The sequence below is a fragment of the Pan troglodytes genome, chromosome 8 (genome assembly GCF_028858775.2).
Source record: "Pan troglodytes isolate AG18354 chromosome 8, NHGRI_mPanTro3-v2.0_pri, whole genome shotgun sequence".
NCBI classification, from domain to species: Eukaryota; Metazoa; Chordata; class Mammalia; order Primates; family Hominidae; genus Pan; species Pan troglodytes.
Genome location: NC_072406.2, coordinates 20,463,007 through 20,480,461, shown reverse-complemented (window position 1 = coordinate 20,480,461; position 17,455 = coordinate 20,463,007). Strand labels below are relative to the sequence as shown.

The 17,455-nt window shown below is 41.7% G+C and overlaps 1 protein-coding gene across 3 annotated transcripts in view; it reads left to right on the top strand.

Annotated features, from left to right (window-relative positions):
- ITIH5 (inter-alpha-trypsin inhibitor heavy chain 5) overlaps positions 1–17,455 on the top strand; it is a 106,820-nt gene that overhangs the window by 35,726 nt on the left and 53,639 nt on the right. For all 3 annotated transcript variants that reach the window (XM_016962616.4, XM_016962617.4, XM_063781343.1), the window contains 2 exons: positions 13,360–13,529; positions 14,546–14,662. In XM_016962616.4, the coding sequence (XP_016818105.3) occupies positions 13,360–13,529; positions 14,546–14,662 (287 nt within the window). The remainder of the gene's footprint in view (positions 1–13,359; positions 13,530–14,545; positions 14,663–17,455) is intronic.

Genomic DNA, 17,455 nt, shown 5'->3' with positions numbered 1-17,455 from the left:
CCTGTTTTCTAGCAATATTTCGCTTTAGTTCCCACCCCTTTGTTTTCTAAACTCTTTTTTTTTACCCCTGGGCTGCTTGACCCCGTTTCCAAGCTGCCACCTGGGGTTCCTGGGTAACCTCAATTCCTCATCTCTATCAAAACTGAGGGACTTACAAGACCTTGCGCTAACCTAAACATTAAAAGGAAATCTTAACTCTAGGAATGGGGAGACCTTTGTAACTGTTTTCATGTTCTCCTGCCATCTGGTTCATCACCGAGAAGTGTTTGGCCCTTAAGAACATGAAAGAAAGAGTTAGAGTATCAGGTTATACTCTTAAAAAAATACATTCTAAAAAGACAACCTACAGAATAGGAGAAAATATTTGCAAATCATATATTTGATAGGAGTCTAGTGTCCAGAATATACAAAGAATCCTTACAACTCAACCACAAAAGGATAAACAACCCAATTAAAATACGAGCAAAGGACTTGAACGGACGTCCTTCCAAAGAAGACATATGAATGGCCAAAAAGCATCAGAAAAGGTGCTCAACACAATTAGTCATTAGGAAAATGCAAACCAAAACCACTTCTCACACCCTAGGATGGCTATAATGGAACAAACAAAGGAAAGTTACAAGCCTTGAGGAAGATGTGGAAAAATTAGGACCCTCGTACATTGCTGGTAGGAATGTAAAATGAAGCAGGAAAATATTTGAAGGTTCCTTAAAAAGTTAAAGCGAGCAAGTTAAGAGATCTAGCAAGACCCAAGATCTGGCAAAATTTATCAATGTAAGTCAAGAAAATGCTGAAAACCTAATATCACTGTCATAACCAACAGTTATTTCTCCCTCAGTTCCTTCAACAAACACTTACGGAGCACCTATGCTAGGTATATAGTAAATTGTACACTTAAAGTTAGTAAATCTTATGGTGTGTAAATTAAACTTCCACAAAACTTTTTTTAAAAAGCAGGGACTAGAAAGAGTAACCCATGAAAGTCATACGACTACACCTGTTGAGTGGCAGAAAAAATAGTCAGCATTATTCTTAACTTTACAAATAACTAAAATTTTTAAATTACTTATAGATGTTTAAGTTTTTAATATACATGTATAGAATATCACACCCAAAAGTACAGCTCCGTAGCCCCACCCTAATAAATTCAAATTCACTTGTCTAGGCTAGCGTAGGACTTGTCTAGAGTGGGTTGTCTGGAATTCTTTCTAAACCCTTCTAGGTTACTAGAGAGTATAGTCAGGATTGAGAGTCATTGATGTAAAGATGGAGCACATCCTCTGGGTATATATTCAAAATAACTGAAAGCAGGTACTTAAATACTTGTGCAGAAATATCTACAGTAGCAGTATTCACAGTAGCCCCAAAGTGGAAACAACAAAAATGCTCCTGAACAGGTGAGTGGAAAAACAAAATGTGGTATATGCATACAATGGAATATTATCCAGGCATGAAAAGGAATGAAACACAGATACATGCTGCAACACAGACACATGCTACAACATGGATGCATGCTACAACATGGACACATGCTACAACATGGACACATGCTACAACATGGACACATGCTGCAACACGGACACATGCTACAACATGGATACATGCTACAACATGGACACATACTACAATATGGACACATGCTACAACATGGACACATGCGAAAACACAGATACAGATGATAACATGGATGCATGCCACAACACGGACACATGCTACAACATGGATGCATGTTACAATATGGACACATGCTACAACATGGACACACGCTACAACATGGATACATGCTACAACATGGACACATGCAAAAACACAGATACATATGATAACATGGATGCATGCCACAACACGGAGACATGCTGCAACATGGATGCATGTTACAATATGGACACATGCTACAACAGGGACACATGCTGCAACATGGATACACGCTACAACACAGATACATGCTACAACATGGACGCATGTGACAACCCGGACAACATGGACACATGGTACAACATGGACACATCCCATAACATGGATGCATGTGATAACACAGATACATGGTACAACATGGACACATGCCACAACACAGATACATGCTACAGCATGGACACATGTCACAACACGAATACATGGTACAACATGGACACATCCCACGACATGGATACATGCCATAATGTGGATACATGGTATAACATGGACACATGCTACAATGCAGATACATGCTACAACATGAATACATGCTATAATACAGACACATGCTACAGCACGGATACAGGCCACAACACGGATACATGCTACAATGTGAAGGAGTCTCGAAAACATTAGGCTAAGTGAAAGAAGCCAGACTGAAAAGGTCACATGTGTATGATTCCATTTAGCTGAAATGTCCAGAACACACAAATCCGTAGAGACAGAAAGCAGATTGGTGGTTGCCTGGGGCTGGGAGGAAGGAGAAATGGAAAGTGGCTGCTGGATGGTTACAGAGTTTCCTTGGGGTGATGAAGATGTTTTGGAGCTTAATAGAGGTGGTGTTTGCACAACATTGTGGATGTACTAAATGCTATTTGTTTGTATACCTTAAAATGGTTAATTTTGGCTGGGCATGGTGGCTCAGGTCTGTAATCCCAGCACTTTAGAAGGCCAAGGTGGGTGGATAACTTGAGGCCAGGAGTTTGAGACTGGCCTGGCCAACATGGCGAAACCCCATCTCTAGTAAAATACAAAAATGAGCTGCGCTTGGTGGCGGGCGCCTGTAATCCCAGCTACTTGGGAGGCTGAGGCAGGAGAATCGCTTGAATGTGGGAGGCGGAGGTTGCATTGAGCTGAGATTGTACCACTGCACTCCAGCCTGGGAGACAGAGCAGCGAGACTCTGTCTCAAAAAAAAAAAAAAAAAAAAAAAAAAAAAGGTTAATTTCATGTTCTGTGAGATTCACCTTGACTTTTGTTAAAAATGAAAAAATTACATTCTAGGTGGTTAGAATCTCCCTTCCTCCACATGCCCTGGAAGCCAGTTTGCTGTGTTCTCTGGCTGTTCTCTGTGGGTGCTTCACATGTGTGGGAAGGCAAATAAAAGGACTGGGTACTAACCAATTTATGGCTTGCTTTTTAATCATATCACTCTTGTGTAAGTGTCCAATAAAATGTCAATCTTCAAATAATCCTAAGAACTGAGGAAGCGTCATTGGAAAGAAGAGAACCACTGGAAATACAGCTTTATGACCTTTTATTTGGAAGACCTGGTGGCTGACACTGCAGCTGTCTTTGAGGACAGGCTACTGACCAGCCACACATCCCGCAAGGTCAAGTCCCCTCAACCAGAGACTAGCACAGTGTCCTGCATTTCAGTTGATGCCCAAGAAGGGCTTGAATTGAACCTGTTTAATTTTTTTTTTTTTTACTTTATCTTCTTATTTTCTTTTTTTTCTTTTACTTTAAGTTCTGGGATCCATGTGCAGAACGTGCAGGTTTGTTACATAGGTATACATGTGCCATGGTGGTTTGCTGCACCCATCAACCCGTCATCTAGGTTTTAAGCCCCGCATGCATTAGCTTTTGTCCTAATGCTTTCCCTCCCCTTGCCCACCATCCTGTTTTTGAAATTATTCTGATGTTTTTCTTTGCTCTGTGAGCATCATGATCTGCCTTTGCTGTGAAGGCTTCGGTTGTCTTCGTAGACACTTGGTGTGGCACCTGGCATAGAATGGGTGCTCAGCAGGTGTTTGTTGAAGGAACTGAGGGGAAATAATTGTTGGTTATGACAGTGCTATCAGATTTTCAGCACTTTCTTGGCTTATGTTGGTAAATTTTGCCAGATCTTGGGTCTAGCACTTATGTTGTTATGAAGCAGGGATTAAGAGACAAAAGTAATAACTAACTTTGGTTCCAGAAAATTCTGGTTACAGAAAATCTGGATAAATCCCCCTTAGCTAGGGTTGCCAGATGAGATATAAGATGCCCAGTTTCATTTGAATTCAGAGAAACAGTATGTCCTGTGCAATATTTAGGGCATGCTTGCACTAGGAAATTATTCATTGTTTATCCGAAATTCAAACGTAACCAGGCATTCTGTATTGTAATTTGCTAAATCGGGCAACTCTGCCTATTAAAGGGCTGCACTGTGACTGGCTGTGAAACCCCCAGCTCCAGGGTCCCGGCCTGGGTCCAGTCTCTGCTCTGCAGCTGGAAGGGCAGGACCCTGTTTGGCCTCTGCGAAATCTCTGTACCTTTGCCAGGAAACAATCTGGTTGTTATGTGAAGATTTCCAGCATTGTTCACACAGAAATTATTCAGGTATGAATCATTTGGCCCCATAGTTGGTTGTGTTTTGATTTTTAATCCAATATGAAAATCCATGTTATCTTGTTTGTTTTGACGTTGGCTGTGGCTCGGTCAACCCAAGAGTGTGGCACAGAGGCTTTGGCTTTTCTCTGTAGCCCAATACCGGTGAGACTCCTCCTCTTTACTGTGAGGCTTCACTCTTTTTCTTCCTTTTTCCTGCTGCCTTGGCTTGCTGTGGGTGGTGGATGTTGTCAGCGTGTATGACCTGGGCCATCGCAGCTGTGGCTGAACCAGAGGTGGGCCGGGGGATGTGATGCAGATCACCAAGAGCATCTGCCACACCCCCTGAACACTTTCGGGAAGAGAAACATCAGTTCCCTTGAAGGGCTGCTCTGTCCATCTGCCCAGCTATGCACTAATGCATTTCATCATTTTCATCCTCAGTGTTCCGCAAGCTGGACGTGAACTCTCACATGTTTCTGGCACTGTGCAAGGTTCCTGGAATCTACAGACGTCTAAGATGTTGTCACTGCCTTTGCAGAACTTAGAGTTGGCAATTAAAAACCTTGTAAAAATTGTGATAAAAAGCACACAACGTAAAATTTACCATCTTAGCCATTTCTTTTTGTTTTTCTTTCTTTCTTTTTTTTTTTTTTTTTTTTTGAGACAGAGTATCACTCTGTCACCCAGGCAAGAGTGCAGTGGTGCAGTCTTGGCTCATGGCAATCTCTGCCTCCTGGGTTCAAGCAATTCTCCTGCCTCAGCCTCCCCAGTAGCTGGGGTTACAAGCTCACGCCACCAGGCCCGGCTAATTTTTGTATTTTTAGTAGAGACAGGGTTTCACCATGTTGGCCAGGCCGATCTCGAACTCCTGACATCAAGTGATCTACCTGCCTTGGCCTCCCAAAGTGCTGGGATTACAGGTGTGATCCACATGCCCGGCCCATCTGAGTCACTTCTAAGTGTTTGGCAGTGTTAAGTCTATTCACATTGGTGTATTACCAATCTCCTGAACTTTTTCATCTCCCAAACGGAAACTTTGTACCCATTAAACACTGACTCCTCATCTCTCCTTCCCCCTGGTCCCAGATAACCACTGTTCTCCTTTCTGTCTCATCTATGAACTGGACAACTTTGCATACCTCATGTAAGTGGACTTATACAGTATCTGTTCTTTTGTGTCTGGCTTATTTCACCTGACATAATGTCCTCAAAGTTTATCCATGTTGTACCACATGTCAACATTTCTCTTCTTTTGAAGGCTGAATTATATTGCACTGTGTGTTTGCACCAAGTGCCACTCTGCTTTTCTCGGTTATTAGCCCCTGCTCTGCCTGCGTGCCAGAGAACACTGCAAAGGCATTTGACAGAAGTCTCTCAATCTCATATTCCTTGGCTGCTCTACCATTGTTTCTGGTGGGCTTCCATTTGGTTGAATTTCAAATGCTTGGAGCAGCTAGTATTTGAGGTCTCCAATGGACACGTGATGGCAGAAAGGGATAATGAATATATATATATATATATATATATGTGTGTATATATATATATATATATATATTTTTTTTTTTTTTTGAGGCAGAGTCTCACTCTGTCGCCCAGGTTGGAGTGCAGTGACACAATCTTGGCTCACTGCAACCTCTGCCTCCCAGGTTCAAGCAATTCTTCTGCCTCAGCCTCCCTAGTAGCTAATTTTTGTATTTTTAGTAGAGACAGGGTTTCACCATGTTGGGTAGGCTGGTCTGGAACTCCTGGCCCCAGGTGATCTGCCCCCCTTGGCCTCCCAAAGTGCTGGGATTACAGGCATGAGCCACCATGCCTGGCCTGATAATGCATGTTTGTTTGTTTGTTTGTTTTGAGATGGAGTTTCGCTCTTGTTGCCCAGGCTGGAGTGCAATGGTGCGATCTTGGCTCACTGCAACCTCTGCCTCCCGGGTCCAAGTGATTCTCCTGCCTCAGCCTCCCGAGTATCTAGGATTACAGGCATGCACCACCATGTCCCGCTAATTTTGAATTTTTAGTAGAGACGGGGTTTCTCCATGTTGGTCAGGCTGGTCTCGACCTCCCAACCTCAGGTGATCTGCCTACCTCGGCCTCCCAAAGTGCTGGGATTACAGGCATGAGCCACTGTGCCTGGCCTGCGAATGCATATTTTTAAGGGTTAACTTTTAGAAAGTGTGCTTGCTGGGTGAGGTAGTTGTACTTGTTTTCACACATAGTCTCTCTTGGGAAATTTTTTCAAATATGGAAAACTGAGAGTTGGGAATCGATTATTTTAGGAAGGAAGAGCATTGAATAAGCAGTGAAGAAAGCTGATTTGCTAAGAAACCTGGGCAAACATCTACTTAACTATAAAATACTACAGTTGAGTTTGAATCCCTTCAGCTGTAAATTTGAATTAGTATTCTGTGCTATGTGTTGCTATCATATCTATATGATGCTGTTTTCCAAAAGGATTTAAAATACCAAACATTCATATAGGGGGAAGAAAAATCCTTTCCCAAAAGAAAACTGTGGATAGTAAGAGACTTATGAAGGTATTTTTTTTTTTTTTGAGATGGAGTCTTACTCTCTCTCCCAGGCTGGAGTGCAGTGGTGCAATCTCGGCTCACTGAGAGCTCCACCTCCTGGGTTCACGCCATTCTCCTGCCTCACCCTGCCGAGTAGCTGGGACTACAGGTGCCTGCCACCATGCCTGGCTATTTTTTTGTATTTTTAGTAGAGACGGGGTTTCACCGTGTTATCCAGGGTGGTCTCGATCTCCTGACCTTGTGATCCGCCTGCCTCGGCCTCCCAAAGTGCTGGGATTACAGGCGTGAGCCACCACGCCCGGCCTTATGAAGGTATTTAACCAAATTCCTTCTCATCGTCATTGCCTCTGTGTTACCAGTTTTTCTTTCAATCCTCTGCTGATTTGCTTGAGTTTTGTCTTTATTGCCACCCTCAGAGGGTAGTGCTCCAATTATTCACAGTATTTTTGACCTCCATATATTTAAGAAATTGCCTCGTTGGATCCCAGGTAAGCAGGGTTCATAAACAAACATAGACAATTTAAGCTTCTTTCTAAAGAGGAAATGAGCAGGCAGCGTGTGTTGGGAAATCCTTTTGTCAATGCACCAGGTGTTGGCTGCTTTTCTCCGACAGCAGCCAAAACCCAGACCCTCAGGAAACAGAGGCCAGGAAATCCCTCTCCCTATCAACCCAGAGGGTGGCGCTTCCAGCCCGTGGCTGTGAGCATGGGGCTCTTCTCAATCTTTTCACCTTTGGCATTTTACATAGCAGTTGGCTGCCATCTTTCCCCATGTGATAATTGTCTAGGAAAAGATTGTATGTTTGCGACCAACATCCATGTATCAGGACATCACTAAGGACATATGTTTTGTTCTCTTCAACTCTGATGCACAAGCTATAAAGTACTTTGTCATTACCTAATAGGATCAGACAGAGGAATATTTAATGGCACTTATAGGCATGGTTCTTAACTTTCTTTAGAGTCCTTGGAGAATGTGGCAAAATCAATGCATCCTTTCTTCAGAAAAAAATGTACATTTATGCTTACGTGCAAAATTCTGTGTATAATTTTAAGGGACTTTCAGACAGCTACTGACTTCATTATATTTTGTAAAGATTATTCTTTTTTTAAAGATTATTCTTTATATAAGTATATTGACATATGTATAATGTGTATATATATTGAATTTCCTGTTATGAATGTTTATTATGTGTTTGTCCTTTTAAAATATTGTTTTTTTTCAAGCTTTCAGTGGTATAGAGAAAACTGTTATGACAAAATGTGAACTGTATGTTATCAAAGAGCATTTTTTTCTTTATAAGTTGCCTTTCATAATGGACAAAGTACAAAAAACTACTTCTGAAGGGGAAGAGGATGGAGCTAGTATGTATTGAGCACCTACTGTCTGCCAGGCACCACACGGGGTACATTACATATGAGATCTCACTTCATCTCAACAATGATTCTGTGACTGTGGAATTGTTTCCATGTAACAGATGTGGGACTGAAGCTCAGGAATATTAAGTCAGTCGTTTTGATTCAGTCACACTCTAGAACCCACTCTCTTTGGTATTCTGTAGTTTGCAAAGATAACACAAAACTTCTTGCTCTAAAATACTGGGCTTTAGAAAAGAAGAGAGCCCCCTGGGAGCCCTGGTGGCCTGAGAGGCAGGGAAGAGTCAGTGAGTGGAGGAAGAGCATGAATGAATTTTCCCGAGGGCAGGAGAAGCAGTTGTGTGTCCCTGGGGTTGTCTTGCATGGGACCACCAATGCCCGCATGAAGACAGGAAGATGGGATTAGAAGACTTGGCCTCCCTCAAATCGGAGCATCTGCTCCAGCTCGCCATAGAAGCGGGCAAGAAGGAGAGAACACGAAGGAGGAAAGAGACATGGGTTCTCATTAGACAAGTGGGTCAGATTCTTCCTCTTTTTTGTTCTGCACCAATGTCTTTCCTTGCGGTCTTCATTAACCTGTGACTCTGATGACTCTGTGGGTGACACTCATTTTTGTGCTTAGGAAATATCTGTGGCGGTAAGCAGGGTGAGCCCCCATTCACAGCAAGGAAAAACGGAGTCATGTTCTTCTGCTCTGGGATTTTGGTCAGTAACGGTGGAACAGCCCATATGAACCTACTTAACAGATTTTTTTCCCCCTTAATAAAAAGATGATTCTATTTTCTAGAGATGCTCCTCTGGAATTGCTCCCAGTAAACTTAAAAAAAAAGTAGTGAAAAATTTATTGGGTCACATTTACTATCTGCTTCTTCCTGGGTGGTGGTTGGCCTCAGGAACCAGGCTCCTTGGTGAGTAACCAAACTGAGAATCAACCCATTCTTTGGATGTGTAAAATAAGCCCATTTAGTTGAATCTCATGAATTTTCATCATGAGCTAGTAAAACCAGAGGTCACTAGGAAGCCAAAATAATCATACAGTATCCTTCCTCATGGTCCATATCAAAGAGCCTAGTCAAGTGAATGATGAACAGAGAAATTATACTTTCTAATCCCCAGTGCTTTTACTCAGCCATGAATGGCATTAATTCAGGGAGCTTGTAAAAAGCATTTTCACGAGAGAGATTGGAAGCAAGACTAAGTAGGTACATGCTGGCAGCATAAAGAGAGTCTCATCTAATTATTGTAGAATCTTAGAGATAATCCAAGTGCTGCCTAATTGCATACAACACATTTTATTGACACTTTTCTATGTGTAAGGCACACAGACAATGTGTAAGGTACATGCCTATTTTCTATGGGCAAAAGCCGGAATCACCCAGAGGGCTCGTTAAAACACAAATGGCGGAGTCCCATCCCCAGAGTTTCTGACTCCGAGTTTCTGGGGTGGGCCTGAGAATTGGCATTTCTAGCAAGTTCCCAGGAGCTGCTGATGCTGCTGGTTGAAGATCACACTGTGAGAACTGCTCTACACCCTCGTGGGGGGGATTATTCCAGGGTTCACTTGGGCCCTTCTAATGGGATGGGTTGTGAAGGCGGCCGATCCCAACAGGACAGCTTTCTTAGGGTTCACCGACACTGCGCTGAAAAGTGCCTCCCGGAAACTCTCTCCCTGGTCCTAATTCTGCCGGCTGGAATTGCTCTGGACACACCTAATCCTCATTTCGTAAATGCCCATGCACATTCATCCTAAGGAGAAGGACACAGAGGGGTCTGTTTGGCAAATAACATTGTTATGTTCCATGCCGGGGAATGCTTGCTTAATCTACTTTGCTAACAATAAATTTAAATGTTAATAACTGGGGTGTACATACACCATAAACGGTACAAATGTCATGTGTACAGCTTGATAAAATTTTACATAGGTATACCCTCATACAACTGCCTTCCACCTCAAGACATGGAATATTTTCCCCCTTCCTCAAAATTACCATGTGCTCTTTCCTGGTCCTTAGCAGGCCCTCAAAAGTCAGCAGTGTTCTACTCCAGTTGCCATGGATATTTCATGCTCCTCTTGAACTTTATGCAGATGGAAGCAGAGAGAACATGCCCTTTTGTGTCTGATATTTTCACTCAAGAAGACTGTGAGGTTCAACCATGTTCTAAATAGCAATATTAGTTCTTTTGTTTTTATTGCCTTGTGGTATCCCAAGTTTGACTTGTGTTTATAGTTGTATATGTAATTGCTCCTTCTATTTTTTTTGTGTGGGGGTAGGGGGTGGTGGGATGGAATTTTGCTCTTGTTGCCCAGGCTGGAGTCCAATGGCACTATCTCAGCTCACTGCAACCTCCGCCTCCCTGGTTCAAGCGATATTCTCCTGCCTCAGCCTCCTGAGTAGCTGGGATTACAGCCACCACACCCACCTAATTTATTATATTTTTAGTAGAGACGAGGTTTCTCCATGTTGGCCAGGCTGATCTCAAACTCCTGACCTCAGGTGATCCACCCGCCTCAGCCTCCCAAAGTGCTGGGATTACAGGCGTGAGCCACCGGGCCTGGCCCCTCCTTCTATTTTATATAGTTAAGGTTGGAAATTGATATGGTTTGGCTCTGTGTCCCCACGGAAATAGCATTTCGAATTGTAATCCCCATGTGTCGGAGGAGTGGCGTGGTGGGAGGTGATTGGACCATGGAGGTGAATTTCCCCCTTGCTGTTCTCGTGATAGTGAGTGAGTTCTCACGAGATCTCATGGTTTAAAAGTCCGGCGCTTCCCAGTTCTGTCTCTCGCTCCTGCCGCCTTGTAGACGTGTTCGCTTTGCGTTTGCCTTCTGCGTGATTGTAAGTTTCCCGAGGCTTCCCCAGCCATGCGGAACTGTGAGTCAATTAAACCTCTTTTCTGTATAAACTACCCAGTCTCAGGTACTTCTTGATAACAGTGTGAAAATGGACTGATACAGTAATGATATAAGCTAGCATGACTGCTGACTGTGAACTGGAAAATGGTGCTAAGTACGTGACATCACTTGATCTTTTCAATACTGTGAGATTGGTACTATCATTAATCCATTTTACAGATGAGATAACCAAGGCCGAGTAACTTGCTCAAAGTCTCACAGCTGATAAGAAGTAAAACCAATATTTGAATGCAGGTTTCTGACCATGATCCTGCATTCTTAGCTGATATATTATGATGCCTGTCACTCTGGGTGCTTTAACAATGACCACCAATGAGAGATTGACCCTGGACAGCATGCAGTTTCCTTTAATTTCAAGGACTTTTCCTTTTTCAGCACCCGTTTCTTTCTCCTGTCTAATGGGTCTAAGGCATCTTCAACCATGCTGGTAGTGACCTGGGCTGTGCCACCTGTCCATGCACTGTCTGGATTTTCCCAACTCCTTCAGATGAGAGCAGATCTGTGGGCTTATGTTCTCTCTTATGTAACTGTCTCCCTACAAAAATAACCTTTTCTCTTTGCTGGCTCTCTGATCACTTCCAAAATCCCTGTCCTTGATAAGTGCAAATAATAGAAGAATCTGTTCTACCTTGTGGTTCCTGTTAAGGTTACACCTAAATTGTCTTTGAAAAATAATTGCCTGTTTTGTTAAAGGAAATGTTTAAACTTCCTTTGACTTGTGTGTCTAATAAACCCTCAGCAGAAGGAAATTTATTTTTAAATACAAATTACTGTGGCCACTTAACGCCTCATTTCCTTTTTCATTCTGCTAATTGGAGATGGGAAATGGCTGGTCAGCCTATTTCATGCTATCAACTTGAGTACATTTAAAAAGATAATCAGAGGCTTTGCAGCAGTTTTAAGTCTGGCTTTGATTCAATATCTGGATAAAAAGCCTCCACATGCCCTTATGATTAACAATTCTTGTTTATGTTTTCATGTTCTCCAGGGTGCATGCAGACCTCATCCTTTGGGTTTTTATTGCTAAGTACATAGATATGGTGGTGTTTGGGTTTATAAACGTGAGTAGTTTGCTAAATAATTCTCTGTGTTCTAACAGGAAATGAAGGTCAGGACTAAAAGATGGGATGCTCTTTGCTTAATCTGTCATCACACTAGGTTTTCATAAATTACATAATATCCATTTATCTGTTTATCTTTCTGTAATTCTAATTTATATCCTAAATTTCATGTGAAAAAGCTTTGAGACTTTTTTTTTTTTTTAATGAGCCATAAGCCGGGCATGGTGGCTCACCCCTGTACTCCTAGAACTTTGGGAGTCCGAGGCAGGAGGATGGCTTGAGCCTAGGAGTTCAAGACCAGTCTGAGCAACATAGCAAGACCCTGTCTCTACAAAAAACAACAACAAAAAATGATCCAGGTATGCTGGTGTGTGCCTGTAGTGCCAGCTACTTGGCAGGCTGAGGTGAGAGAATCACTTGAGTCCAAAAGTGAGCTGTGATTGCACCATTGCACTCTGGGTGACAGATTGAGATGCTGTCTCAAAAAAAAAAAAAAAAAAAAAAAAAAAGGAATACAGAAAAAGAGAAATCCCATAGGACAAATGACCAGCGATTTATCACATATATGTAGCATCACAAAAGAGGTGGAGGCAGACACTGGAGATTAAAAGAAGCAAGAAATAAAAATGGAATGTGATTGGGGACTCTTCTAATCTTCATTCAAGCAAATCAACCAGACCAAGACCCTTTCTTTAGGGAATCAGATAAATTTAAATACAAACTGAGAATTAGATAATAATAGGGCATTGAGCATTAATTTTGTTACTTGTGATAATGGTTTTGTGGTTATGTTAGTAAAAGAGTTCTTACAGGTAAAGACATACTGGAGTATTTATGGATGAAATATGGTGTCTGGAATTTGTTTTAAAATGCTCTAGGAAAAAATGGGGAATAGATAAAAACATACAAAAGGTTGGTAACATGCTGATGATTGTTAAAGTTGGGTGATGGGTACAGGGGTTCATTTTACTATTCTCTCTACTTTTGTGTGTTTTAAAAATGTTCATAAGAAAAGGTTCAAAAAGAGGCATAAGAGGGAACTATATGATGACATAACTCTCGCATTGTGATATATGAGTACAGTCTTAGAAGTTCCTGTGAAATACAAGCCTGTAATAAAATGAAATCTAAAACTCTGTGTCTGCCAAACAGTTTTTATTTCTTTTTGGAAAAATATATATTAAGTTATTAATTATGTTTCTATCTTGTTTGCAGATGATTCTGGGCCTCCCCCATCTACTGTCATTAACCAAAATGAAACATTTGCCAACATCATTTTTAAACCTACTGTAGTACAACAAGCCAGGATTGCCCAGAATGGAATTTTGGGAGACTTTATCATTAGATATGACGTCAATAGAGAACAGAGCATTGGGGACATCCAGGTAATGGGATCGTCGTTGCTATTTCATGTTGGTTGGTTGGTACTTTGGACAGACTCATACTGTGGATCCCAATGTTTACCTAAGGGAGAGAGAACTTTCTGCTTCTTAGTAAATTTGTTTTAATCCAAAATATTTCTTCAAAGAGACTAGTGGTATTTTTTTGCTGAGGGAACCTATTTCCAGCTTCAGTAATCTGCAGAGCAAGTGAAATCTGTAATATAAAGCTCCCTGTGGTGTTTTAGATGAAATTAGAATTTTAGTTCATGCTCCATTTTATTTTATTTTTGAGACCAAGTCTCACTCTGTCACCCAGGCTGGAGTGCAGTGGCCAATCTCGGCTCACTGCAACCTTGGTCTCCCAGGTTCAAGCGATTCTCCTGCTTCAACCTCCCGAGTAGCTGAGATTACAGGCACCCACCACCACGCCCCACTAATTTTTGTATTTTTAGTAGAGATGGGGTTTTGCCATGGTGGTCAGCCTGGTCTCGAACTCCTGACCTCAAGTGATCTGACCATCTCAGCCTCCCAAAGCACTGGGATTACCAGCATGAGCCACCGCGCTTGGTCCATGTTCCATTTTAATTAAAAGAGACTGCTCATTTCCCTTTAGGTCTTATTGTTCCAGAGACAGGGTGGGAATATTAAAACCTATTAATTGCATCCAGAATGTAGAGAATCTTGATGTCTCAACTTGTAAGATGCTTGGTAAAAAAAACAGATAATGAAGGAAGCAGAATTCTCAAGTAGCAAAGGTCCAAGGGTTGGATAATTAAACTTGAACTGGTAGTCATCATTGATCAATTTTAAAGGGAAGAGTCTACCCTTATACAGATTAAATGAGCAATTAATTCTCTTGGAGGGATCAGGGCCTTAGATAATTTTACTCCAGGTGTGGAATCTCACCCTAAACTCTTTGTCATGCTTTAACTTTTAGAAATTCCATAGACTACCCACTTCAGGTATTTTTGCTCCCCACTCTAGGTACTACCGTTTTTACTTTCTTTTCCCTCCACCAGGTTCTAAATGGCTATTTTGTGCACTACTTTGCTCCTAAAGACCTTCCTCCTTTACCCAAGAATGTGGTATTCGTGCTTGACAGCAGTGCTTCTATGGTGGGAACCAAACTCCGGCAGGTGAGTGAGTGCCAACCGCCCATTTATTCCTCTCTCGCTTTTGCCTGGGACAATGACTTGCTTTGCGAATAAAGTTCAGTAGATGCCAAACGTCAGCTTTACCATCCAGCGATTCCTGCCTATGGAAAGCCTTCTTGAGCAGATTCAGTTAAGTCATTTGACATAAACTGTATTTCAGTGTGGTGGTTTTAAGAGAGCAGAGGGACGTGCTGTAGAAACCCCTTGAAATAAACAGCACTGGCAGAGTGGATAATGTAAGTGAGACAGGAATACATCGACAGAACCAGTCCTCAGCACTATCATTGATGGAGTAATTCTGTTCAGCGATGATTCCTTTGAGAACAGTGGAATAGAATCATTGGAAGCCTCCTTAGAATAAAGAACTCAGGACACAGTCAGGACTGATGTCACAAAATTTAGGATGAATCTTAAAATTCCAGGGTGGTGGGGAGACATTCAGGGGTCACGTAGTTTATGTTGAAAAATTGGATTCCTGAAAATATGACTATTTATACTTTTCTTACAAACCACTGGAGAAGACTTTCTTACCTTATTCTGCTATCATAAATGTCAGAATCTTTCATATACGATACATTTCAAACTCACATAATAGAAAACAGAGCTACTGGCTGCCAGACCAGCTAATATCTTTACATTCTTCAAAAACATGAATCTCTTAGTTTGTCTTTTAAAATTCATTATCTATTTTATTTTATTTATTTTTTTGAGATGGAGTCTTGCTCTTGTTGCCCAGGCTGGAGTGCAATGGCGTGATCTCAGCTCACTGCATGCAACCTCTGCCTTCTGGGTTCAAGAGATTCTCCTGCCTCAGCCTCCTGAGTAGCTGGGATTACAGGCATACTCCACCACACCTGGCTAATTTTTGTATTTTTAGTAGAGACAGGGTTTCATCATGTTGGCCAGGCTGGTCTTGAACTCCTGACCTTAGGTATCCACCTGTCTCGGCCTCCCAAAGTGCTGGGATTACAGGCATCAGCCACCATGCCCGGCCTTTTTCATTTTTTTATACAATTCACAATGCATTTGTGATTTAATGAGTGAGATACTATCTCAAATCTCATAGAAACTCTCTGTCCAACCTGCATCCACCTCCAGGTCCTGCCTCACACGCAGTTGAACCTACTCCTAGCTGATAAACTATTGCAACTATTTTTTCTCAATCTCAATCTACTACTTTATAAATGGCTTCTTTGGCCATTTATATTTTAAAAATCTGGCAGTGAAATCTGTATCTTCTGGTTTTCCATGGCTTTCTGGTTTTTCATGGCATCTGGTTTTCCTACACTCCAATAGAGCAAAAACATATTCCAAAATATGATGTGAGACTAGAGTTTAACTATTTTCTTTCAGAGTAGGGGTATCCAGTCTTTTGGCTTCCCTGGGCCACACTGGAAGAAGAAGAATTGTCTTGAGCCATGCATAGAATACACTCACACTAACAGTACTAATGAGCTAAAAAAATCACGCAAAAAATCTCACGATGTTTTAAGAAAGTTTATGAAATTGTGTTGGGCTGCATTCAAAGCTGACCTGAGCTGCATGTGGCCTGTGGGCCAGGGGTTGGACAAGCTTGTTTTAGAGGATAGTCAAATATAATGTCGAACTAATGTAGGGGGAAAATAACCTTGCTCTGTGAATCAGCTTTTAGTGGTTCTTTAACATCACGTGCTCGTCCAGAGCGCAACCTGCCAACTGCTCCATTTTTGACTTTTTCTTCCTTCTGCTTTCTTGACTTTCCATCTGGGTTCCTTTTCTTTTGTATGAGGAACATCATCCATGAGCGTATTTTTAAAAATAATTCTCTATCTTTGTCTGAAAATGATTTATTTTACTTTTATCCTTTAAGGATAGTTTTTACTAGGTATGGTATTCTACACTGGCAGTGATCAAATGATGAACATAATATTTGAAAATCTGTTTGTAGAAATAGTTTGAGGCCTAGGATGATGGTCTGTTCCTCTAGAGAAGGTTTGGGCTTGTTTCTGTCAGATCCCTGGGGGAATAAAAGTCTGGGATTACTTTAGTCCATTTTCAGGGGTGGAGGTGTTTGGGCAGCCCAGATGGCTCGAAGCTGGACTGCAGAACTCTTAGGAGCTGGCATATTTCTGCTTTGCACACAGTGTAGGTTTGCCAGAGAACCCCTAAGCTACAAAGGGGATGTGCGGCCTCTCAGGTGTCTCTTCGGCCTTGGCAAACATCCTTGAGACACAAGTGGTCCCAAATGCTGAGCTCACCTCTTAAAATTTGCATCTTCTCTCAGATTTTTTTTTCTCACTGTTTTGTTTGCTTTCTGCTACTTTAAAGATTTTTTTAAAAACCCCATTTTTTAAGCTTTTTTAGTTCTTACTGGGAAGCTAAAGAAAATGTTTAAGTTCTTTTTCAAATCTCCTCTCTGATGTTTTAGGATTTTCCGTTTTTTACAGTTTTTAATCTTTTATATTTTCTCAAGCACAGTAAACATGTGCTTGTCTGTGTCTGCGAAATCCAAACTTTGGAGTCCCTTAGGGCTCAAGTTACTCGTAGGTTTCCCAAAGTTTTTCCCAAAGTTTTTGTTACACCAAAGTGAGGCTTTCTCTTATAGTGGCTGATATTTATTGATGTTTTAGAGGCCACATAGCCTTTCCTTACTTACCAAATACCTTGTGAAGTTCTTCGTATTATGGGCTACAAGTTCTTTTTTTTTTTTTTTTTTTTTTTTTGAGACGAAGTCTCACTCTGTCACCTGGGCTGGAGTGCAATGGCATGATCTCGGCTCACTGCAGCCTCCTCCTC